This window comes from Pollicipes pollicipes, unplaced genomic scaffold, assembly GCF_011947565.3.
Source record: "Pollicipes pollicipes isolate AB1234 unplaced genomic scaffold, Ppol_2.1 Scaffold_6686;HRSCAF=7923_pilon_pilon_pilon, whole genome shotgun sequence".
NCBI lineage: Eukaryota > Metazoa > Arthropoda > Thecostraca > Pollicipedomorpha > Pollicipedidae > Pollicipes > Pollicipes pollicipes.
This window is the reverse complement of record NW_023596921.1, coordinates 1547446-1571321: the sequence shown is the minus strand read 5'-3', so window position 1 is coordinate 1571321 and position 23876 is coordinate 1547446. Positions and strand designations below refer to the sequence as shown.

Below are 23876 nucleotides of genomic sequence, written 5' to 3'. Positions count from 1 at the left end.
TCGGGCGGCGGCGGCAGCGGCGGCGGCGGTGGCGGACGCTCGGCTCTGTTCGCAGGCGGCGCGCAGTCGTGCGATGGCGGCCCTGCAGGGCGGCCCCGGCGCGCCGCTCGTGCCCACGCCGCTGATGGCGCTGCCCAGCATCAGCTTCACGGCCGGCCAGGTGGCCGCCGTCTGCGAGACACTGGAGGAGAGCGGGGACATCGGCCGGCTCGAGCGTTTCCTCTGGTCGCTGCCGGTGGCGCACGCCAACATCTCGCAGCTGTACAAGTGCGAGCCGTTCCTGCGGGCCAAGGCGCTGGTCGCCTTCCACAACTGCAACTTTCGCGAGCTCTACCAGATCCTCGAGGGCAACAAGTTCTCCAAGGGCTCGCACCAGAAGCTGCAGGCCATGTGGCTGGAGGCCCACTACCAGGAGGCGGAGAAGCTGCGCGGCCGCGCGCTTGGCCCGGTCGACAAGTACCGAGTGCGCAAGAAGTTCCCTATGCCGCGTACCATCTGGGACGGCGAGCAGAAGACGCACTGCTTCAAGGAGCGCACGCGCAGCCTGCTGCGTGAGTGGTACCTGCAGGACCCCTACCCGAACCCGACCAAGAAGCGCGAGCTGGCGCAGGCCACTGGTCTCACGGCTACGCAGGTCGGCAACTGGTTCAAGAACCGGCGGCAGCGCGACCGGGCAGCTGCCGCCAAAAACAAGTGAGTACCGCACCGCCGGCCGACCCTGTTGGCTCTGTCCCCGGGCCGGTCCGTGTTGGCTCCGTCTCCCACCGGCCTGTGCTGGCTCCGTCTTCGGGTCGGTCCGTGTAGGCTCCATTTTCGGCCGGCCCGTGTTGGCTCCGGCTCCCGCTGATCCGTGATGGCTTCATCTCCCGCCGCCCCGTGTTTGCCCCGTCTCCGGCCGCCCCGTGTTGGCCCCGTCTCCGGACCCTTCGGACCGGCCCATGTCGGCTCCGTCTCTGGGACGGTCCGTGTTTGCTCCGTCTCCGGCCGTCCCGTGTTGGCCCAGTCTCCGGACCCTTCGGACCGGCCCATGTCGGCTCCGTCTCTGGGACGGCCCGTGTTGGCTCCGTCTCCGGCTGCCCCGTGTTGGCTCCGTCTCCGGCCGCCCCGTGTTGGCCCCGTCTCCGGATCCTCCGGGCCGGTCCGTGTCGGCTCCGTTTTCGGCCGGTCCGTGTCGGCTCCGCCTCCGGCCGGCCCCTGTTGGCTCCGTCGCCGGCCGCCCGTGTTGGCTCCGTCCGAGTGGCGAGATGATCCATGCCGACGCAGTGGGAGCTCTCTTACACTGGGGATGTCATTTTTAATGTAAAACTTCAGTGAACTCGAATGGGGCACTTGGACCCCTGTAACATATGGACTCGTGACAAGTTATACTGATAACCTGTGCCGTGATGGTAACGTTAAGCACTTATTCCACTCACATTCCGCTTTCATTTTCCTTTCGGGAGGTTCTGAAGGTATCATTGTGGCCCTCGTAATGTCTTATCTTAATTATCTAATTGAGTGAAAGCGTCACAATTCATTTTTCTCCAAGAAAAACACCAGAGGGCTAAGACTGGTGCGCACCATGTTGTTGAATGGAAGTGAAACTTAAAAGACGCCTCTTGCCTTCTTATTGACTATGATTTGGTTTCAACACAGTGTCAAGCCATTCCGGAGCAACGAACCAAGCCAATTTGTATATCGATCGTCGTAACAATGATATCAACCCTTGGTCATTTCACTATTTTAGCGCCATAACGCTGCAGGCCACCAGGCTTCAAAACCAACAACAAAGTTCGCGAAACACTGATTCGAGCCACATACCACCAGAAGACGACAGCTTTTTCGACTTTCACCATAGGGCAAAGATCACAACGCACGTTTTGTCATATGCCCTCAGCTAAAACGCCTAGGATACCTTTATCGTGGTTTGGCATGGTTGCCACTGCTGCCAGACAGCTAAACTCATAGGCAGAGAGGGTCCACTTTTTGTAAGATTGTAGTCCAAAGCATGCGTCTTTGAATGTGACCTAACTGGCACGACCAGCGTTTTGCCAGGATTGGGTCATAAATCAGTCATACTGGTTGGGATAAACTAACACGGATACTTTTTATGATTTGAAGGAGCTCATATTTGTCATGCATACTTGATTGGCTGATAAACTGACGTGAATACTGTTTTTTTACTGTTGCTTGTCTATGACAACGAAGCGATCATCACTCTGTCAACATGCAATGCTCACCACATTGAAATACTGACCTCCAGCTGTGACAATAATTTTTAGGACATTGATAACCACAGCACTGCGCATCAAACACCTACACTTGCGAGTACCGTGAAGAGCATCATATCCAATGTCACCTGCCTGCTTCCATCTTTTCAAACCTGGACACGTGGCTTCTCACCGAGCATTGAGATTACCTCTCAGAGCAAGCAGGCGGTCCCAGCTCTCAGAGCAAGCAGGCGGTCCCAGCGACCACCGGCCTGGCGTCGAGCAGTGACTGTTTGTCCGCTGTTTGAGCCCGCGATATGCCATCCCCTCAGCACTCTGCTGAGCTTCCCAGTCCGCTGTGTGAGTCCGCGACACACCATCCCCTCAGCACTCTGCAAGGCCTCCAGTCCGCTGTTTGAGTCCGCGACACACCATCCCCTCAACACTCTGCAAGGCCTCCAGTCCGCTGTGTGAGTCCGCGACACACCATCCCCTCAACACTCTGCTATGCTTCCCAGTCCGTTGTGTGAGTCCGCGACCCCCCCCCCCCCCCCCCAACACTCTGCTAAGCTTCCCAGTCCGCTGTGTGAGTCCGCGACACACCATCCCCTCAACACTCTGCTGAGCCTCCCAGTCCGTTGTGTGAGCTCGCGATGCACCATCCCTTCAACACTCTGCTGAGCCTCCCTGCCCGCTGTGTGGGTCCGCAACCCCCTCCCCCCGCCCAACACTCTGTTCAGATTCCTTCCATGCTTTGCGGTCTGTCATTTGGCTTTGAATAGGAAGCAGGTAAATACAGTTAGTCAGGTTTTTTTGCAGGCTTGTGTCGGTTTGGGATGCAAACCACAATGGTTGGGGATCAGAGCCACCACAAGCCAGTCAAATTACACGGCATCGTCTGCTGCCGTGCGTCGAACTTTCCATTTCCAATGCTTTTGCGACTACGTTTGTCTTGGCCTTTGAAAATAAGGCCCAGATCGTCCTGAAGGTTGGTCAAGTGAATGCGATTCCCAAAGACAGCAATAGTCGCGCGCACTTGAAATGCGGTCTTCGGCCCTCTCGGCGGATTTGCTGACCTACGTGCCTGCTGGCGGCCGCGGCCCGAGTCAGCTGCGGCCCCCGCATGCACGTTAGTCCTGACGATTTCTAATGAACCTGCTCAAGATCAGAATCTTAAGCCTGACCTATGGTGCAACCGGGAGCTGATGGGCTCGCCATCGATAATCCAGCACGCGCACTGCTGGCTTACTATGAATGGCATGTGCGGTCTGCATCGGGATTGATCTACACGCAATAACTCATGTTGACGAAGGAAGGCATGCGGTGAATTTGCTTCTGACCTTTTTGAAATGTTAAATGTGAAACCTAAAGCAAATTGTTTAAAATACAAACGAAACATATGTTGAAATGGGTTGTATCAAGCATATTAATCAAAGCTTAGCTTCAGTTGTGTTGCTAAATGTACGTCTAATGCATGTTTGCATGTATAGATATGGATAGTGACTACACTTCACTTCAGCAGCCGAAATCTAACCGGTTAAATTTGCCGGCTGAAACCAGAGCGTTTGTTATCACCGCAAAAAAATATCGCAGTTACGTCCATGATCGGAGTATATATCAAGTGTTTGTGGCACAACAAGCACAACTTCCACAGTCCTCCAACCGTGTTCAACTGCTAAGTAGATATTAGAATAATGGGAAAGCTAACCCACTACTAATTGCGCTTTGCGGAACAACATCCAGAATCCCGAAGAGATGGTCGTAGTAATCAGACAAGCACCTTGAAAAAACGAGGCATGCTTTGTTCTATGCACTGTTGTTACATTGATATTAATAAGTGCTGTCTAAAGTGAACAGCAATTAACGATACGGACTTCGGTAACGACAATTGTGCAGTGCGATATGTTTGTATGAAATGCAACCAATTAGTGTGCGATAAACATCTGTTTCGAACGATGTCGTTATAACAACTGCAGGGTTTCGTTTGTTCATGCACGCGGTTGGGGGTCGCTCCGCGGACCTTGATTACACAGCCTTCCGTATATAGGTACTTACTCATAGGAGGATGGGCGCGATCTCGACTTCCCGTGAAGACTCTGTTTAATATTACAAGTTTGCCAATGCGTGAAAATTGCTTAGAACATGACACAACCACGCCGGAAGTGTTACAGGGTTTATCTCTGTTTCGGTATTTTTTTTTCTTTGGTCAATGAATAGATACGATGAAATCAGCTCAGGAATTGCCGGTGTCCGGACACTACCAAACTCAGTGGAGGCCACGCCCATGACTTACGATAGGCGTGGCCAGCACACTCTTGGGGGCATTCCTGCGTCCTAGCTGGCTGCATTTTTCTCCGGGTTTCGCAAGTATTTTGACCGCCCATTATTTCAGCCTATGTCCTGGCGGCATCCCTGAAAAGTTCATTCAGCTGCACAGAAAACGAACAGGCTGGTGCAATGGTCACAATTTTTACGTGTCGTGGAAATGCGTGACACTTTCAAATGTGCGCAAAAATAGAAAGCTCTGTGAAAAATTAGTTCCATGTTCGGTTGGATAGTCGGCGAGCTACATAACCCTTTTTACTGACTGTTGCACTTCATATTTAAGCTTTACGTTAAAGTGTTTAATAAGAGTAATTCGAATACTTCCCTTCGTGGAAGAACGACTTCGATTTAAGTGTATGTATATGATAAATGGAAGGTTGTGCGTATATTTGCACCGAAATAAGATGCTATTGCTGACGATTATAATTCCCGACAAAAGAACATGTTCTGGCAATGAGGGCAATCACATCTGACGATTATGATTCCCGACAAAAGAACATGTTCTGGCAATGAGGGCAATCACATCTGAGATATAATTCCCGACAAAAGAACATGTTCTGGCAATGAGGGCAATCACATGAGGTTATAATTCCCGACAAAAGAACATGTTCTGGCAATGAGGGCAATCACATGAGGTTATAATTCCCGACAAAAGAGCATGTTCTGGCAATGAGGGCAATCACATCTGAGATTATAATTCCCGACAAAAGAACATGTTCTGGCAATGAGGGCAATCACATCTGAGGTTCATGTTAAGATACCGTCAGGTCATCCTAAACAGCTGTAATTTTGGCCATGAACAGCAGCCGTTGCGAAGCACGGCAACAGGATCAATGTGCGGCGCGCGACTGCTGTGTTAAAACCTGACGCGACTTCGCCTGGCCTTGTTTCGCCGATCGGGGAGGTCACTCAGGGCGCTACTACACCAGTGGTCTCAGTCTCGTCACCAGTGGTCTCACCAGTGGTCTCACTGGCTACACCAGTGGTCTCAGTCTCGTCTCGCGTGGTCTCAGTCTCGTCTCGCGTGGTCTCAGTCTCGTCACCAGTGGTCTCAGTCTCGTCACCAGTGGTCTCAGTCTCGTCACCAGTGGTCTCAGTCTCGTCTCGCGGACTGTCTCGCGCATCACCCGTGCCAAATCGCCCTGACTTGGTGTCATGACAAATGCGCGGGGTGACGACCGGAGAAAGTGGTCCATTGGCCGTAATTATGTACATGGTGCACATCAATGACAGACGACCCGGTGATCATTACGACACGAGGGTGGCAAGGACTGAGATCATCATTACGACACGAGTGTGGTAATGACTGAGATCGAGCGGATGAATGACATTGTAAAACAAACTTTTCATTCACTAACGACAGCACGATTTGTGGGCGATATTTAAAAGGAGCGCAGCATGCTTAAGAGTGCCGTGCCGAGACTAGGTTACATGGTGCCAACTGAACGCACCACATTGCATATGCATTCCCTGGCTCGTATGCTTTGTATGCACATATGCGTCTCAGATATCCTTATTCACATACTATTCACTCATCCCATATTTTGTCTAAGTCAGCATCTTTTAAATGAATGGAAGTCGGCTGGCGGCTCGATACTTAAGATACGAAATTTTCTGTCTCCAAACACATTCATCTTCGGGCAGCTCATAGTTGATGCAAATTCGGGCCACTCTTTGCATTTTTTCCCACAATCACGATCTGTCAGCAATTTTGACAACTCAACCGCTAGCTATGTCATTTAACGCAACATACTCATACAAGCAGCAAGTAATCTCGAAGATCCCGTTGAAAGTTATTGGAAATGAAACGAAGTTTTGGTTGGGCGCAAAATGACCACTGTGGTCGACGCGCCCGAAAACACCAAAGAACAAGAAACGAAGTTTTGGGAAATCACGTAATCTCCTACCTGTAGGGATCAGGCACACATTGTTCGCAATGTAACGGTGCGAAAATGCCCCACTAGCACCCGCGTTGTCTCAATCTGATCTCATCAAGTAGTCACCAGCCCACGCAGTTTGAAGGGCAACACGTGCTACGGCGATAAAACGTCATTAAACTCGACCTGTGTACACAGTTAAGCTCTCATCTGATTTATGTGTTTGTTCTGGGTATACTGTTATGCTTAGTGCATGTAATATGCCTAGCTTTTGTCGCGAATTTATTACGGTACGGACCCTGCCGTTTGCCGTCTTTGCGGAACCATAACTCTTTCGTGAAATTGAAAGGCTGGCAGCGCTGCGCCGTTTATGCAGCAAATTGTTTGTAAACGGCGCCCAATGCGTACAGCCCATGGATCATTTTACTAAGCACAAGGGCGTTTTGTCAGGCAGTGAACACGCTTTGCATGGTAATGAGCGGTGGCCTAGCTCCACGGACATGTATATCACACTAGTCTACGCGGTAGGCGGGTTTCCAGGGATTTTTTCACCAGGACCAAATTGCTCCTGGTGGAAGACGGTGGCACGTGCCTCCGAGTCTAAGGCCGACTTACGAGCGAGTTATTCCAACACATACCTCGCACACTGCGGCCTTCCCCCCCCCCCCCCAACCATCGGCGTCACCCAGCCCGCGGAGCGTCGCCGCTCGTGAGGCGCCGCCCGCTGTCGGCCGGCGGCCGCCCCCCGTCGACGCTCTCGACACTCTCGCCGCCGGCCGCCGGCGGGGGGCGACGGCGGCTGATTCGAGTTTTTGTGCCGGTCTGTGCCGAGCCTCTTCAACACGTTCCCACCCCTTGCAACTGTTTTGTCGGCTGATAAAACTGTTTTGTCAACGCGGCCGCTGTCGGGCCGGGGCCGCGCCATTGATCGGGTGTGAGGCAGAAGTGGCGCGGCCGGCGCCAGCGGCGGGGCGGGGGAGGGGGTCTTTGATCGGGCGTCAGCTTAATGGGACGTGCAGCAGAGGCGACGGGAGGCTGCGCTGCAGGTCGGCGCCAGAGGCGGTGCTGCTCTGCGGGGCTTGTCCCCGCGACCATGCCGCCGTATCCTGGTCTACCCTGACTTTCTTTGACTTGCTCAGTCCCGTCCTGCCGTTCTGCGCCTGCTCTTGTCATGACCTCTCCTGTTCTGGTGTCTCGTGCCCCGTCACGCTTCGACCTGCCTCGTCCAGGTCTGCTTTGCCTGTCTTACGCTGTTCGCCTGCTCTGTTCTGCCTAGCCTTGCGCTGCCTTGTAGTTCACTGCTCCCTGCCTTGCTCTGTGCCACTTCGCCTTTTCCTGTCGTGCCCTGCTACGCCCACTGCCACTGTATGCACATAACCCAGCGCCCGGGCGTTTGTGTCGTCGACAAGTTTGCGTCGTTATCGCTCGCGGCCGCGGCGACCGGGCTGCTCCATGACAGCCGGTCGCCGGCAGCCGGCGCTCTACAGCTGTCTTTACAAACACCGCTGTCAGCCATGCATGCCGTCCGCCCTCGCGCCTTTCCGTCGCCGGGCAATTGGCCGCGATCGGACTGGCCCGGCGCCGACCCGTAATTTAGATATGCGCGCGATAGCGCCGCCGCGCCGGGCGCCGCCGCCCGCCGCCGCCGCCGCGCTCCGTATAATGGTGGGGCCGGCCGGCCGGGCACAATGGCGGCGGCCAACATGGCGGCGGCGACGCCCGATCGCCGACGATCGGCGCCGATCGCCGACGATCGGTGCCGCTCTCGCGCCCTGCCACACCTAATGGACGCCGCGCTGAGAAATGTGTGTTTTGGCGCCATTTGTCAGCCGGGTGCGGGCGGGCGCGCTATTAATTGGACCGATTTCGCGGCGGCGGCGCGGTGATACGCCGCGGCGACGGCGGCGTTCCCAGCGCGGCGGCGGCGACCCGGCCGGCCTGAGCGATGGTCGCCACCGGACGTGCGACGGCCGCCGCCCCTGGCCGCGCCGTGGGAGGCACGCGCAGGGCCACCTGTGCCGCACGGCCACGGCTCAGTTTGAAAGCGCGCTGACGGCTTCCGCGAAATCCGTCAGGCGCCAGCACTAGGTGTACAAAATGTTTTGTAGCCGTCGTCTTGACTAAACCTTTTTTTCTGTTTTGGGTGTGAGAGCAGGCGTTTTGACAACTTCGTGAGAGCATCTTTCCGATGAACTTTAAGGGCGCGCCTGCCGAGCGGTCGCCGCAATTCGAGGTGCCCGGTGCGGTGTTAGACTCAGCCCGTCAAAACCAGTCCGTTCATTTGAGAGCAGCGGCTTACCGTCCAGGCCCCAGCCTTTCCTCAATTTTCCTGTGTAATCCCTTGTGAGGAGGGTGCACCATTGTCCAGAAACACTGCGTTCAGAAAGTTCTGCACCATACCATATCACTTATTACTCACTCAGCTGAACAGACTGCGAATTGACTCATTTCAGAGCGAGGCGTGCCAGGGACCGTAAACCGTTGTAAGTGCGTGGCTTACTCACTGGAATTCCTCAGCCACCTCTTGACTGATCATAATCAGACGGTTCGCCAACGCATCCGTGCTGCAGGCTGGCCTGCTGCGGTTACCGAGACTGCACTGGACACGAGCCCGGTACCTTGTTATCTAAGGTTCAGCGGCAGTCAGAGGGCCGGCCGCCGTCAGAGCTCGGCCTGTCGGGCGGTCAGTGCGCCTCTGAGTGAGCCCTGTGAACCCGGCTGTGCACTGGCCGGCATACGGCATTTTTTGATGCAGTAGGCATCACGAGGGTGTGCAAACGCTTTTCGCTTTGTTTGTCTCTTGTTTATTTGTCATGTTTCATTTGTCATGATCAAATAACGAAACGGCCGAATGGCATCCTCCCAAGGGCCATGCTTTGAGGATAGCCACCTGTGCTCCCCCGCCCCCGCCCCCCCCCCCCGCACCCCTGTGTTTTCCTGTGCTGATGTGTTTTGACACAGCCAATCCGCAGGTATGATCCGCGTGCCCGCATAGGGCTGTGGTTCAAGTTATTAAAATAGATTCGTCAAAAATTTGCTTCTTAGAGGATCTAAATCCTCTGTTGCGCTCTAATCGTCAGTCCGAAATACGTCGCTAAATGCACCGCCAATCCATCACATCAACGCTGTTGACGTAAAGCACGTGACCAGCCGGCAGAGACAGAAATGCCCGACTTTTTAATTTGCATGTGTACTCTCTAGTGTTTTCTGTTGTTTCACCTCAGCCTGGCTGCTGCTTGCTGAGTTTCGGTGACGCCCGGCGTGTGCCGTTTGTGACTGGTGCAGTCTGGTGGCTTTCGACGTCGTTACGTGTGGCCAGTTGATTCCAATCCCGGGCCGGTGGTGCGTGCCGTTTGTGACTCTGGTGCTGTCTGGTGGCTTTCGAAGTCGTTACGTGTGGCCAGGTGATTCCAATCCCGGGCCGGCAGCACCCCGAGCTTCCTCTCTTCCTGCGCAGACGGAACGCTGCTGATCAGCAGGAGCGCAGCCAAAGGAGGACCCGGGGACCAGCCCCCCCCCCCCCCGGCGTGGTTTGCGTTTTTTTCTACACTACAGATGGCTCCTGACAGAAAGTAAAAAATTGGTGTTAGCTATACTCCGCATATCCCCTCTTCCCTCCCTGAAGGAAATCCTGGCTGCGCCCCTGCTGATCACCACAGAAGCAAGGAAGCGTGCGCCAATACAGGATTTTGTTCAAGAGAGCGTCGAGGACGCGTGAGAGGGTGGCTTGGTAACGAATTGTGTAAAACAGGGTTAGCCATTTATTTCAACCACCATTTATTGTTAACCCTGTATGTAATATTTCAACTCGTTTATCGTCGCCTAAAAGCCAGAAGCTCAAAATATCCGTCCTCATATTATTGTCCGTCCTAAAAGCATCCGTTCTCATCTTGCATATTTCAAAAGCACAGCACTCTGCAACATAACGACCCGAGCCCAGAGTCGGCCGCGTGCACGCACAACCGCGTCGTAACGACCCGAGCCCAGAGTCGGCCGCGTGCACGCACAGTCGCGCCGTAACGACCCGAGCCCAGAGTCGGCCGCGTGCAGCACGCACAGCCGCGTCACATCACCCTTGGGTGGCGTTGGCGTCTGTGCAGACGCCGCCCTCCGCTCGGTCCGGTGGGGCTCGTGTGGCTGGCTGGTGCGGCGCACCGGCTGTACGTCTGTCCGGGTCCTGCCCGTCTCAATGGCCGCGGAAACACCTGGCCCGCCGAGCCTGAGTCACAGTTGGAGAGACACCGACGCACCGGCGGGGCAAGGGCGGGCTGAACACGCGGGCTGAAAACTCCTCAAATACGTACTCCGCGGCGGGGCAGCGCTGCAGGGCGCCGCCCTGCTGGAGCGACCAACGCAATCTGATGAAATTTGCTAATGGTGAGAATGATTAATTTGGGGACAAACTAAGGGGTGGCGGGGTATGGGGGGCGGAACAACAATAGGTGTCGGCTGGTCGAGGATGCATGTCTCTCGAACGGAGCACAATTGCCCGACATCTGACGTATTGTAGAATCGCGTGTTCTGCGCAGTTATGTCGATGGAGTGCTCGTTGCTGGGGAGGTGAGGTAGGATAGCGGCTTTGACGACGGAGGCTGCCTGAACATATGTTCGAACACTTGCTGACATTTTTGTGGCCTTCGACACTTGCAAACTGAGCGTGAAACTTTAGCAAAATAGTTCCCAGTGTGGTGTTCATTTGAAGGTCACGCACGTATAATGGTAGCATCGCGCCAAGTTCTCCAGTGCTAGCCGGAAATGTCAAACCGGCTGGCGCCAAGTTTCGTCGCCGAAAATGTCAAAGCGGCTGCCGCAAAGTTTTACAATGTGTTCACCGTAAATGCCGTCGTATATCGCCAGCATCTTCAAGTCGATAACACAGGGCATCAATGCTTCTTGAACATCATTTGACGGGCACCCTGAGGGTGACAGGTCAAGCCCAGCTGACGTCACAAGCTTGAGCTTCCTGCTACGGTGACAGATCGATTTCCACACGTCCAAACAATGGCGCACCGCGGCATTCACAGCTCCGACCCGGGGAACACGGCGCCCCGGCCACAGTTCTGCACATACACACAGACCCAGGGGTCGCGCGGCGGAGGGCGCTGGGGAGCCGGCGCCCGCGGAGCCCGCCTCGCGCCGCGGGCCGCCGGCCGGCACTCATTCAACGCGCCCTCTCACTCCCAAGTGCCAAATTACAGCATATCTCCCGGCTCAATTGATCCGTGTCAATCACGCCGGTCGACCACTCAATGAATGCCATTCAGCTGCTGCGGGAGAGCGATCGGACGACGACAAACAGCCCGCACCGGTCGCCACCGCGCGCCGCGCCGCCGCGCGTAATCCCAGGCAAATGTGGCGCGCTGGCCGCCACACTTTTGTCGCGCGCGCCGCGCCACATACGCCGCGCATTGTGGCGCGGCGGCGAGCCGGCGGGATTAGCGCGCCGGCGGTGCGGCGCGGCTGCCGGGTCGACCGCGCGCTGGCGCCGCTCGACCGTGTGCGAGCGCTGATCGGCTTTGCTCATAGCGGCGTGCTCGTGTTTGTCTACAGGGCTCAGCCAGCCGCGAACGGCGCATGCCGGAAGCGGGCGTAAGAGGCGCTCGAGTACGCCGGGAGGTGCGCGAGCGGCGGACACCGGGTAGAGCCTGAGACGCGGAGGGCTGGCGGGCGGCTTTTTAGTTGCTGGCGCTCGTGTCTTGGGCCGTGCGGTGGAGGAATTCGTGTGACAAACGTGTGTGAAAGGCAGAGAGGGGCGCTCAAACTGAGCAGGAAACATGAACAAGCGCCCGCGAGACACGCCCGGCACCGTCTCAGGCGCTGGTGAGGCGTTCAGTTCAGGGCGATCTGCATGGAAAGATGCCTCTAGATACGTCAGTTTTAAGGCTTTATCGCTAGTAGCTGAGTGATTGCCAGAGGCTGGAGTTTCTCTCACTTATCGCCGGTTCGTCTCCATACTCACATGCCTACATCGGAGAAACCACCGACTGTCGTGCTTTGACCACAACCATTAGTATAATAGCGTAATGAGTCCCAACAAAACTGTTTGATCATCCGGGTAAAACTGTATTCGCGGTTACACTTCTACAACTGCATTCTGAACTCGACAGATTTTACATTCTTGCGTATTAAGTATTCCATTCGACGCCGTACGTTTCGGAACCACTGGCGTCAGTGGCAGCAGCTGTATCCGTCGACGAATGACGCCGCAATTACAGCACCGCAGGCCACACAAGCGTACCGTTTTCCTAGCTGCGCTCGCGCCAGACCCCGCGCCGAGCGTCACGGCGCTGGGCCGAGCTGGAGCCGTCGCCCGCCGCCGCTCCACCGGCCCGCTGTCATGAATACCGGGCCGCCCCCCGCTCGCGGCCGGCCGCGCGCACAATGCGGAGATGGCGCGTATTATGGCGCGGCCAGCCGGCCGGGCCGCCGGCTCAACTGTCGCCGGAGATTGAGTTACACGGCCCGGGCCGGCGCACAGATTAGATTCACCCAACGGGCAGATCGCGTGATAAACGGAAAATTGCCGGCCGCGCCGAGGGCGCTGGCACCGGGTCCCCGGCCGCAGGCACGCCGACCGGGGTCCGGCCGTGGGGAGCTCAGGTCAGCAGAGAACATTGGCAGAGCGCAGGAAGGTGTCTTCAAGTCGGCCGAAGCTATGCAGGTCGGAGTTAACCCAGTTCAAGGGGGCTTCCCCAGGCCACGCGTGGGTGCCTCTGCGCGAGCAACATAGGTGTAGGAACAGGGAGGTAGGGATGAGCCTTGGTCTACCTACCTCGCTCGAAAGGTTAACTCCCACTGGAAATGATATACTCTTTAAAATGGCCTAGCGTGGTCATTCTTGCGATATTCGTAACTGGTACAACTGGTGATGGAATCCGCTGCAGGATGGGGCAATCCACCTGCAAAGATTTTGAATTTAGCCCACCGAAAAACGGTTTTCATTGATGCCCATAAATTCTGATAATCTCAATGAATATTTGGTGTCTGCTCTTCGCTAGGACTTTCCTCTCTGCTGTGCAAAAATTGTACAAGGTGTGCACTAAAAACATGATCCAAGAAGTGACAAGACAATACGGCAGTGGTTGTACTGTGACAGCGTTTTGGCTCACAATGTTACGACCCGAAAAGAAACCCTAAATGGTAACATTTTGCTCGTTAAGATGTGTTGGGTCTGGGAACTGCTCTTGGTATAATATCTCCTTTTTAGAAAGATGAAAGCTCCTTTCGGGAAAGATGAAATGGGAGGACGCAATGGGAATGTGTGCTTTTGGTGCGCGCAGTCCCAGATAGACGGCGAAGGGATCCCAGACAGAATACGGCTTCTGTAGACCGAACACTGGCCCACCCCACCCAGAAAAAAAGGTTTTACAGTCGGCCGAGCCCCTGAATCAAACTCCACCACATCCGAGAAGGCGCCCGTCCAGCCGACTTCCCAGCGGAGCAGCCGGTGTGACCCTGTTGCTCAGTCGCGGGCGCGCGCCCGCTCCCAGCCTCGGGGCGCTGCGGGCCGTGGCGGGGTCGTGCAGGCGGGCGGCGGACCCCCGCCGGCGCTGGCACGACTCGTCGGCGGCGATGTCGCGCTCGCGCGGGAGCCGTCACGAGGGTCGGCCTGGGAGCGGGGCCGGCTGTGGCTGCGGCGGGGCGGCCCAGGTCCGGCTCAGCGGCGCGGTAGCCACTGGGCGGCGCCCAGCAGCGGGCTAAGGCGAACGGAGTGAACTGCGGCTGCTGGCGAGGAAAGACGATGGAAACTTGTTGAAAGAAAAGCGTGCATGCTAGTTATGATTTAAGTGGGGATGAGAGTCTTGCGCTGAGGAAGCGGGAGGTCTTTTCTTCCGTCCGTGATCCTTTCTCCCAAGTTCCGGTGGTGCATGGCACTTCACGGACAATTAGGCAATTCAAAACTTCAACACCGATTACTGTCATTAATAAATATAATGCACCGCAGCGAGATAAGCAAAGGGGATCGAAACCATTCTTGAGGTAGGGCAGTGCGGCGCCAGAAAACGAGGCATACTCGCCAACTTGCCAGGCATCCGCGCCAGGCCACGTGTCTGCGAGCTGTGCGCAGCCTCGGCTTCAGCGCCGCCGCGGCTCTGCCGGCCGCCTCCCAGGCCGGTATCAGAAGCCCCTCAACGCTGGTCGGACGGCGCGCGTTGAGCCGCGCCGGCCGGTGTTCGGCGGGATTACACCGCAAGCTGCACTCTCGCCCCGTGGGCCCCCTCCCCGCGCCGGTAAAAACGCGCCCGACCGGCGCGTCCCCGGGTAACTGATACGGGCGCTCCCCTGGGCAGTCGCGGAGCGGGCTCGATGGTGCACGCGGAGCATGCCACGTCTGGAGCTGCGCTCACCACCGCCCGCAAATCAGGACGGAGTTAATCTAAGCAAGAGCTCGTCAGAGATGGAATATTCGTGCGCACGAGTCCCAGTTTGTAACGCAATACAGCAGGAATGTCGTTAGCTTTCCTCACGTCATCAAAATTTGACGGCGATACGGCGATGTGAGCACTTAATGCTCTACGGCTTTTGTAAGTGTAGTTGGTCCAGGTCGTCTGCTGTTTGGGAGACTCCTGCGAATATCAGCGGGTGGTCTGCTATCGATTGGAAAATAACCCCGATGATGGTTACTCTGACACCGCAATGTAGTCATGTTGCCAGGGCCTTGGCGTCGCTGGTATCTCGATCATCTTGCAAGGCGCTTATAACGCGAACGAAACTTGCGCAGCGATAGGTCTGCTGTCAAAGGACACCCTGGGTTCTTGTTCATCCTCGTAGTGGCCTCCTTTTCTGTATCGATATTTTTCACCCAATGATTTCATTCCGTCCCTTAGAAAAAAATGCATGGATGTAATTTACGAACGTGGGACACTCATGTATTCCATCGTGGTCCATCACGGTACTGGGTTGGTTTCCCACCTTGATTGTGCTAAATTCGTCATCCAGATTTTAGAGCCCGTGAACCAGCTGGAATTCAAGTGGGCCCATCGGTTTGTTCGAACGAAGACCACATCAGTTTTGGTCAGTCGCAAGCAGGTGGTATCATTCACACAAACGCTGTCTTGGAGTCGCGTATCCGTGGCTGACGTGTCTCCCGGACACCTGCGACCAAAACGTGCAAAGGCGGGATTGTGTCGTCGGACGGGGAGGGAGTGAAGTGCGCAGAGTGGGCGGTTGATGAGCCACTCTTTCCGAGCCGTGTGGCTTCTGCTGAAGCGCGCGTGCCGAGGTCGTCAAGTACACGTGAGGCACACATGTGTTCCAGCACGATACAGGGGCGCACTCAGGGAATTGTTACAGCTAGGCTCCCACTACGGCTCCCGATTTCCTCATGAGAGCATGAGTGATCAGGGCTTGACAGATGCCACGGCGCTGTTCTGCGATGTGGCGCAGTTTCGGTCAGCTCGAATGGTGTCCACCTGGGCACGATCCCTGGGCGTGCCTCTGCCCAGTCATCGGGGTCGTGCCGCTCGGCGAGGGTCGGCCCGGTTCGGGTCCGTGCTGAACATGTATCGCGCTGTCTCTATAAGTGACGCGTCACTTGTCAGCGCGTATTTCGCGTATCATCCCCGCTAATGACATGCCGGGTGACAGATCCCGCGGTATATGGAGCCATGAACCACAGCGCCGCGCCGCGCCGGCACCAGCCCCACCGGCGGCTGGTGCCAGGCTCACGCCACCGCCGCATCGGTGAGACCATAGGCCATTCCAACCGGAAATTATGTGCAACGCGATTGGAATACGTGTCGTCTGCTGGCGTTTTCGCCAGCGAGCACCTTTCCTCTCTTTTCAGAACAAAATAAATCTGGCGTGCTGAAATCGTTGACACGCGACGCCACACCCCGACCCGTTTGCAGGATGCTACCCCACCCGCTTCAATTCATGCATCGGCCGACGCGGGACGTATGGCGGCCCCCTGCGACCTCCACGGTGACCTGGACTCCCCCGCCAGCCCCACCTTGGCGCTGTGATCCTGCGCCGAGCACCCGCGCACCGCGCTCCCGTCCGGCTGCCGTCGCCACTAAGTACCATTATCATTTACACGGGCCCGGAAGCGAGTCGTTTGTTGCAGCGGCAATGCCCGTATCGTCGCGTGCTGACGCGGCCGCGCGCTGCCGGCAGCGGCGCCGTTAGATGCGCCGCCGCCGGTCACGGCCGCCCCTGCCCCTCCCCCTCCCCGCCGGCACGGTCATGGTGTGCCGGGCCGTATTGTGCCCGCGGCGCCGGTCCGGCATTGTAGGCGACCCGGCCCGGTCCGGTCCGGCCCGGCGGCCGAGGCGGCCACGCCGGGCGCCGGCCGGCCGCTTTGTTTTCGGCGCTGTGTGAGGCGGATGCCTGTGTTTGGGGCGTCGGGTGGTCCGTGGCGGTCCGCGCTCTCGAGGCGCCTGCGCCGTTGACGCCAGGACTATGGTCCTTTTGTGTTCAGCTGCTTTTTGTTTAAGACGGTGGCACTTGAGCGAGGAGGCCCGTACAATGCGCGCGCGCTCGCTGCCTGTGCGCCTGTTCTCCTGTGCCCGCTGTCCGTGCGTCTGGGCTCCTGTGCTCGCTGTCTGAACATCTGTGCTCCTGTGCTGGCTGCCTGTGCATCTGTGCTCCTGTGCTCGCTTCCCGTGGGTCCGTGCTCCCGTGCTCGCTGCCCGTGGGTCTGTGCTCCTGTGTTTTCACGACGGGAAACAGCTCATCCTATGAAGACATGCGATCGTCTATCGGTTACACGTGCCGATCCAGGAATGCAATCAGATGTGGGTATGATGTTGGACGGATGCATTTTCACGCCGAGCTTCCTACATAAGCGAGGGTATATGGTGACCAAGGCTTGACGTTGTTGAAATGCTGTTCATGACACTCTTTTGAGATTCAGTAAGCTTTCATTCACTTGAAACTTTGTCCAGCTTCCCTGATGTTTGACGAGAACTGGAGATAACTGATGTGAGATGCGGCTGGCGCAACTACCAAATACATTGTTTACGACTTCTAAATACAAATACAAATTGCCAACCAAATACATGCCAAACTTGCAGGGAACTTTCAACTCGGCTGCTGCGCTACCCTTCTCTTGAACCGTGTCTGCAACACGTCGTCCGTGTTATGCTCGTTTTATTTGAGCGTCACGTGTAGACAGATTGGCCGATGCCGTGCTGGTCACCCCTGGCTGATCTAACTGCCGGTGGACCGCAGGTGGCTCGACCGAAACCCTGTCATTTCAGCCGCAGCGAGTCCAGCTCGGCTGAGTGCACTAATTGAGCTCCACTTCATAATGTAGCATGAGTAGCTTATGGTAATTGCGCGGAAGTTGGATATTTTCTGACGTCGTGAAGACCACAAATATTGCAGCCCAATTACAACGCCAACGCGCCTTTGCATTTACTTAATGTACCATTTCTATAAGCATGTGCCGACAGCAACTGCTCTCACCGACCACGTTGAACATATTAAATAATGTGCATGGACTCCCTTGCAAATGTAATGGGCAGACCATGAGACAATGGGCTGTAAATATACTTTGGGCAGTGGTTAAGGAATGCTTCTCCCACCATCCGCCTCCTCAGTGTAGCGCTCGTGTCATATCGCCATAACGCTCGTTGACGCCGCGGCTGCGACCAACCCCGCCGCATTCCCGTGCTGACGGCCGTGCCCGCTGTTGCAGGATGAACAGCCAGCAGTACAAGCCGAGCGGGCTGGCGGCGGCGCCGGAGCGCGCCGAGTCGGCCGCGTCCGGCGACGAGTCGGCGGCGGCGCGGCGCCTCCGTTCCGAGTCGCCGTCCTCCCCGCCGCCCGCCGACGCCGACACCGACGACGAGCTCGACATGAGCGCGCGCTCCGACCAGGACACGCCCGAGGGCTGCGCCTCGCCGCGCGCCACGCCCACCAGCTCGCCCGACCTGAACGTGACCTCGCCGGCCGGTGCCGACGCCGGCGGAGGGGGCGGCGGCGGCGGCGCCGAGTCGCCGCCCGTCTCCAAGCCGGCGGCCGAGGCGCCCGTCCTCACGCTGCCCCGCTTCCCGTACCCACCCATCTCGCTGGCGCATCCGTTCCCGTTCGGGCCGTCGATGCTGGGCTTCGGCGCCGGATCGCACGCGCTCGGTCTGCACGCGCCGCTGCCGTTTGCGCCGCAGCTGGGCCTGCTCTCGCACCATCTGATGTTCCCGGGCGCGCATCACGCCTTCCAGCCGCCGCCGGGGGCGCCCCACGAGCCGCGCTCCTGACCTGGCCACGGGCGGCCTGCCGACGCCGCGGACTGAGGCCCGCCCGCAGCCGGCGGCGCCGCCGCGGACTCGGGAGCCTGCGGACCCCTCCGGCGGAGCGGCCGAGGCCGGCTGACGGACGGGCTCCCGCGGCCGCTCTCCAACTCCCGCGTCGGCCTCGCGGACTCCAGGGTTTGGGGCGGCTCTCGGATCGTGTGAGCGAAACTCAAGGAATCCGCTGAGGGATTCCTCGAGTCGATTGTGAACTCACGGCGGACTCCGGAGCCCGGTTAGCAAGTTGCAATCTGAACGCTGCGCCGCCGAGGGCGAAAACGAACAGAGGTGTTCCTGTTGAGAGATGCTGGTTGTTTCAATACTGATAACAAATGGCACGCTGTTGCCGCAAGATCTGCATCGAAGCGTCAGTGACGGGGTAAGGGTATATTCGGAGCTGTTTTGTTAGATATGTAGAATCTCAGACGATCTGCGAGAACACTGATCCTATCCCGACCGCTTTAAACATAAACATAATGAATGGCCAAAAGTAGCATTCTCGCACGAACTGAATAGGCGGAGTTCTCACGCTTTCCGCCGCTGAAATACAGTGCCCTCTTAATTTCATTGATGCGCGGCCCATCTCCTGCGTTGAAGTGCATTAGCTCCACGGCCATATGGCAATATAACACTTACAAGCCAGACAAATTATCGCTGCGCTATGCGTCTGCGCTCTGTGGCGCGAAATCGCTCCGGTTCCGTCGGTCATCAGCTGTCGGCGAACTGACGCGGCCACGTTGCGCGCCCGACCTCTACCGCACAGCCAGCGGCGCCCTGCCGCGCGCCTCTCCCTCCCCCTCCCTCTCTCTCTCCCTCCCTCTCTCTCTCTCTCTCTCTCTCTCCTCTCTCTCTCTCTCTCTCTCTCTCTCCCTCTCTCTCTCTCTCTCTCTCTCTCTCTCTCTCTCTCTCTCTCTCTCTCTCTCTCTGCCGGAGCCGCACGCGACTGTTGCTCGGTGGATCGTTACGAGCGTTTTCATGTGATACCGGAGCGAGCGCCCGGTGCCGTGCTGTGGCGGCGCCAGGGTGCGGGGGGCCAGCCGGGCGCCGGGGCGGCCGCCTTCTGCGCTCGCTCGGCCCCGTGCCGGAACTGGATGTTGTGTGTTAGCCAGAAGCTCTCTCTCTCCCTCTCCCCCTCTCTCTCTCCGGCTTTCTGCCCGCCGACCGGTTTGATGACGTCATTAATGCTGTTTGCGTCATCGGCCGTGTGACTGGCAGCATCCGAATGAATCCTGGTGCTTGGCACATGCGGTATTTTCTGTTCGTATCACCTGCGACTCATTTCATATCGGCTGACTTTGGGGAGCGGATCGTAAAAGGTCATTGTTTTAGGCCGCTCAGACCTTTCGTCACCGATATACTTGCGGCTGGTATTGTTTCGGCCCATTACCTATGAGGCATTGCAATTTCCACTCAGTAAGCGTCGGTCGGTAATTTGATTGCGTTTTCCGTGTTACGGTGAGGAGCGGCCCTCCTCCGCCGATCGTTGTACTCATTTGCAATTGTACGTTGTCAGCTCCGTTCCTATGGAAGGCCGGATTATTATTCTGTTGGCGGCGCGCCGGCGTCGGCGCGAGTTCTGTTTTGTTTTCTCTCGCGGTGGTGTAATAAGTGGCCCGCACCCGCCCCTAGTCCGCGTTCCCAGCCTGAGGCCTCTGCCTTCGCACGATATTGTGAGTGTTATTTATGTGCCGTATGCGTGGTCGGTGTGGATACTGGATATTGTATATATTCGCAATGCATATGGTTATAGACATAGTTATAGTTATGTGACAATAAACCTATTGAAAAGGACGGTTAGTGCGGGCACGAAGTACGGAATGTCGCCAAGGCATCAGCTGCGAAGTGCAGTCGAGGATCGCGCAGGACTTATGAAGGGACGGTACGTGCAACCGCAGGGAAAAGGTGAGACGAGATGTTCGTGCGGAACTAATCTACTGATCATCACGAGGCAGAAGACAGAGGAGTTGTGCACGTGGTGCTCCTTACCAGTTGGTGCATACAAGCGACTCAGTTTTACATAACACCACCGCGGCGATTTAACCGTGCAGCAAGCGTGAGCTAATCCCTCGAACAACATGTACACGGCAGCGGGGGTTCTTCCTCTCGCTCACCCCTCGCCGCCCCCTCCCCGATGACAGCACCTGGTCACCCCTCCGTCATTTCTGGTGCTAAATAGACGGAATTTGCCCAACGGATCGGTACAGGGTGGCCGCCGGCGCGCAGGCCAGCCGTGCGGACGCCGCCGCCGCGGCCACCCTGTGCGGCCGGGCGCCCCCCGAGGCGGGACGAGCGGGCGATGATCGACCCGGTCGCCGCGCCTGGTCATGTCACGTGTCACTAAGACGCGAATTATGACCGAGGAGCCCCGCGGCGCCGCGTGCGGCGGGGCGGACACCCGGCACCGCGCGGAGGCGGTAATTACACGCCCGGAGACAGCTGGCGAGGCGGCAGAAGCCGCTGCCGATCACGGCCAGCGGGCGGCGGGCGGCGGGCAGCGGACGGCGGACTGGTCGGGTCCGCCTCGCAGCGGGATCGCTTCCGGTGCCCTGGCAGGTCGGGCCGACGCCGCTCCGTCGACGGAATCCGCTTAGGGCTCGGCCGCACGCCTTCCCCGCCCGCGCCGGCCGACCGCGGACGCGGCGCTATTTTAATCCGGGCGGCGGGGCGTGAATCGCGCGGCCCGGCCCGGCCCGGCCGCCGCCGCATAATAGCGCATTATCATCCCATGATAGTCGGCCGCTGACAAGCGGTGATACCTCCATTGCTTTGTGGAGGGCGCTATCGAGTGTCGGCTGAGAGGCTTTGCGCGCTGGGACGCGGCGTCACAATGCCCGCCGCGGTGTGCGCCGCCGCCCGCTGGAGACCAGGAGAGCCGCTAAACAGGATTGGGCGATGTGAACTGACCAGCGTGAACCGAGGCGCGCACAAAAGGGGTGGCGGCCGGCCGGCGCCGGGCGCGCCAGATGGATGTGACACGTTTTCACTTGGCTGTGCCGGCCGGCCGGGAGCGGGCAGCCGAGAGGGGCGCCTGTTGTGCACATTCAGCGTGGGGCCCGTAAGCCGCTCAGTTACGGCCGCGACCGAGACTGAGCGCTTAGTTACGCTGTTTTAGGCTCGGTATTGCCGACAGCTTATCTCGGGGTATCAATGAGGAGGATAGACCGAGCAGTAGACGTTGTTGAAGGCGGCGTGCGCAGCCGGAACTGGCGATCACCCGGCGCTGGCTGCGCCCAAAACAGCTCCACAGGCATGGCACCACGACTGCAGGAGAGCGCAGCAGGTCCTTCGTCAGCTGCCACGAAAGCACAATGCCGAGGAAAGCTGACTGCAAAGCGCAGCGCGTGCAAGTACATTTAAGCCGATGAATTGTTTAAATAAGGCCGACTTGAGAGCCGGTTGGTGCGGCCGCCGTTTTCAGCCGCCGTATTACATTATGCACCCATGATTGCCAGCATTAACTGGTCCGTCGCCGTTCCGACTCTGCGGCGAGCAAAACATCTCAACCGCACATTAACGTCCGCCAGGCGCTGCGCCGGCGGAAGCGGCTGGCGTAATTGAAGCTGGCTTCATTGCAGGCGCGGGTCGGCGACAATGGGCGCTCTCTGTCTTGGCTGACAGGTCGGCACCATCAGAGGGCGCTGCTGGCCGACGATCGGACCCACCTGGAGGCCGCGCTGCCCGGCGCACGCCAATCACACGCGGCGAACGACAGAGGCAGGGAGGGAAAGGGAGAGATACGGGTAAGAGAGATAGAAAGAAGAGAGAAGAGTCCGGACGGTGCCCCCATGACGGCATCTCCATACTCTGATAAAGCAGTAAACACGTCTGACATATTAAAAAGAACCAGAGAACCCAAAGCAGCGGATCGTATTGGGCATTTCAAGTTACCGTGACCATAGGCGATTTGGTTGGACAATTAGCAGTGCCAGTGACATTCAGCTTGCAAGTATGGACCCACGTGAAATGTGTCTTTTTTACCCACGTGAAGCTGCAACTTCAGTGCCTGTAGACAGCAGGCTTGCGGATCCAATGGATAATTATCGCCGAATCAACATAGGACGCATGATAACCTTTTTGTTGCGATTCCCATCAGAACCCCGTTAACACGTCCATGCTGCCCGCTCCACCTCCACGCTGTGGCGCCGGCAGCGCGAGCCGTTTGGCGGTCGTGTGTTCAGCTGTTTTGGCTGGATGGGGAAGGCACACCAGGCAGCGCACGCAAACTAGTCGTTAGCGGTGGTGTGTCCACGGCGTGACCGGCGCTGCTGTCACCACCAGCCAGAGGTGGCCCCGCTGCCCGCTGCCGCTGGCGACGAGCTCCTGTGCACGAGACGCCCCGCTCACTGGGGGGCGAGTGGCGGCGCCGCCCGCCGCTGGCAGTCGGCACCCTCCCCTTCACTCGAGAGTCGGCGCTCATCGTCATGGGCAGTGTTGGCGCTCCGCGCCCAGGGTGTCATCACGCAACGCACATCCACACTATTTTCACCATCGCACATGGCGGCTTCATGATAGATGCGCGCTGACGCGACAGTGCCAGCTCCAGCGACATCTGCGCGCGTGTCTGAACATGAGGCAGCATTGCCACCACTGGCCGCTGAGCTCTCCAGTGACGTTGACATGGGGCGCAGCTGTGCTGACACTGCCAGACCGGGCTGGGCTGCCTGGTACCTCCCACCGCCAGGCCGGGCTGGACTGCTGATCAGCTCCCACCACCAGGCCGGGCTGGGGTGCCGGGCACCTCCCACCACCAGGCCGGGCTGGGCCGCCGGGCAGCTCCCACCACGGGGCCGGGTTGGGCTGCCGGGCACCTCCCACCGCCGGGCCGGGCTGGGGTGCCGGACAGCTCCCACCACGGGACCGGGTTGGGCTGCCGGGTAGCTCCCACCAGCAGACCGGGCTGGGCTGCCGGGCAGCTCCCACCACCAGGCCGGGCTGGGCTGCCGGGCAGCTCCCACCACCGGGCCGGCCGGCCCACGCGGCCGCCGCTCTAATGCATGGATAATGGCGCAATCTCGCCACTAATACCGCGCTATAATTGGATTGCTACAATCTTCAGCGCCGGTGTGAAATGCGGCTGGAACATGAAAGCTGATGAGATTTTGTATCACCTAATGGGATGCAATGTCATTCAATTTGTTACCTTGGAGGGCCGGCTGGTTTGCGTGCGGAGAGGTGTAAAATGCCACTATTCTTCTGTCAACAAGTGAGACGACATTTAGTGGAAGTTCCGAGCACGGCGATGGGATGGTAGC

General features: G+C 57.8%; 1 protein-coding gene across 1 annotated transcript; it reads left to right on the top strand.

Moving 5' to 3' along the window:
- Positions 1-73: 73 nt before the first annotated feature.
- LOC119107260 (homeobox protein SIX6) lies at positions 74-18591 on the top strand. Its single transcript, XM_037230679.1, has 4 exons — positions 74-693; positions 18033-18110; positions 18198-18285; positions 18349-18591. The coding sequence occupies exons 1-4, from the start codon at positions 74-76 to the stop codon at positions 18589-18591; spliced, it is 1029 nt and encodes a 342-aa protein (XP_037086574.1).
- Positions 18592-23876: the final 5285 nt, after the last annotated feature.

Bases quoted from the DNA above. Each gene is read 5' to 3' on its own strand.
- LOC119107260 (XM_037230679.1), top strand. From the start codon at position 74: ATGGCGGCCCTGCAGGGCGGCCCCGGCGCGCCGCTCGTGCCCACGCCG. The intron at 694-18,032 runs GTGAGTACCGCA...CCGCTGTTGCAG, and splicing joins GCAGCTGCCGCCAAAAACAA to GATGAACAGCCAGCAGTACA. The intron at 18,286-18,348 runs GCCGGTGCCGAC...CCCGTCTCCAAG, and splicing joins ACCTGAACGTGACCTCGCCG to CCGGCGGCCGAGGCGCCCGT.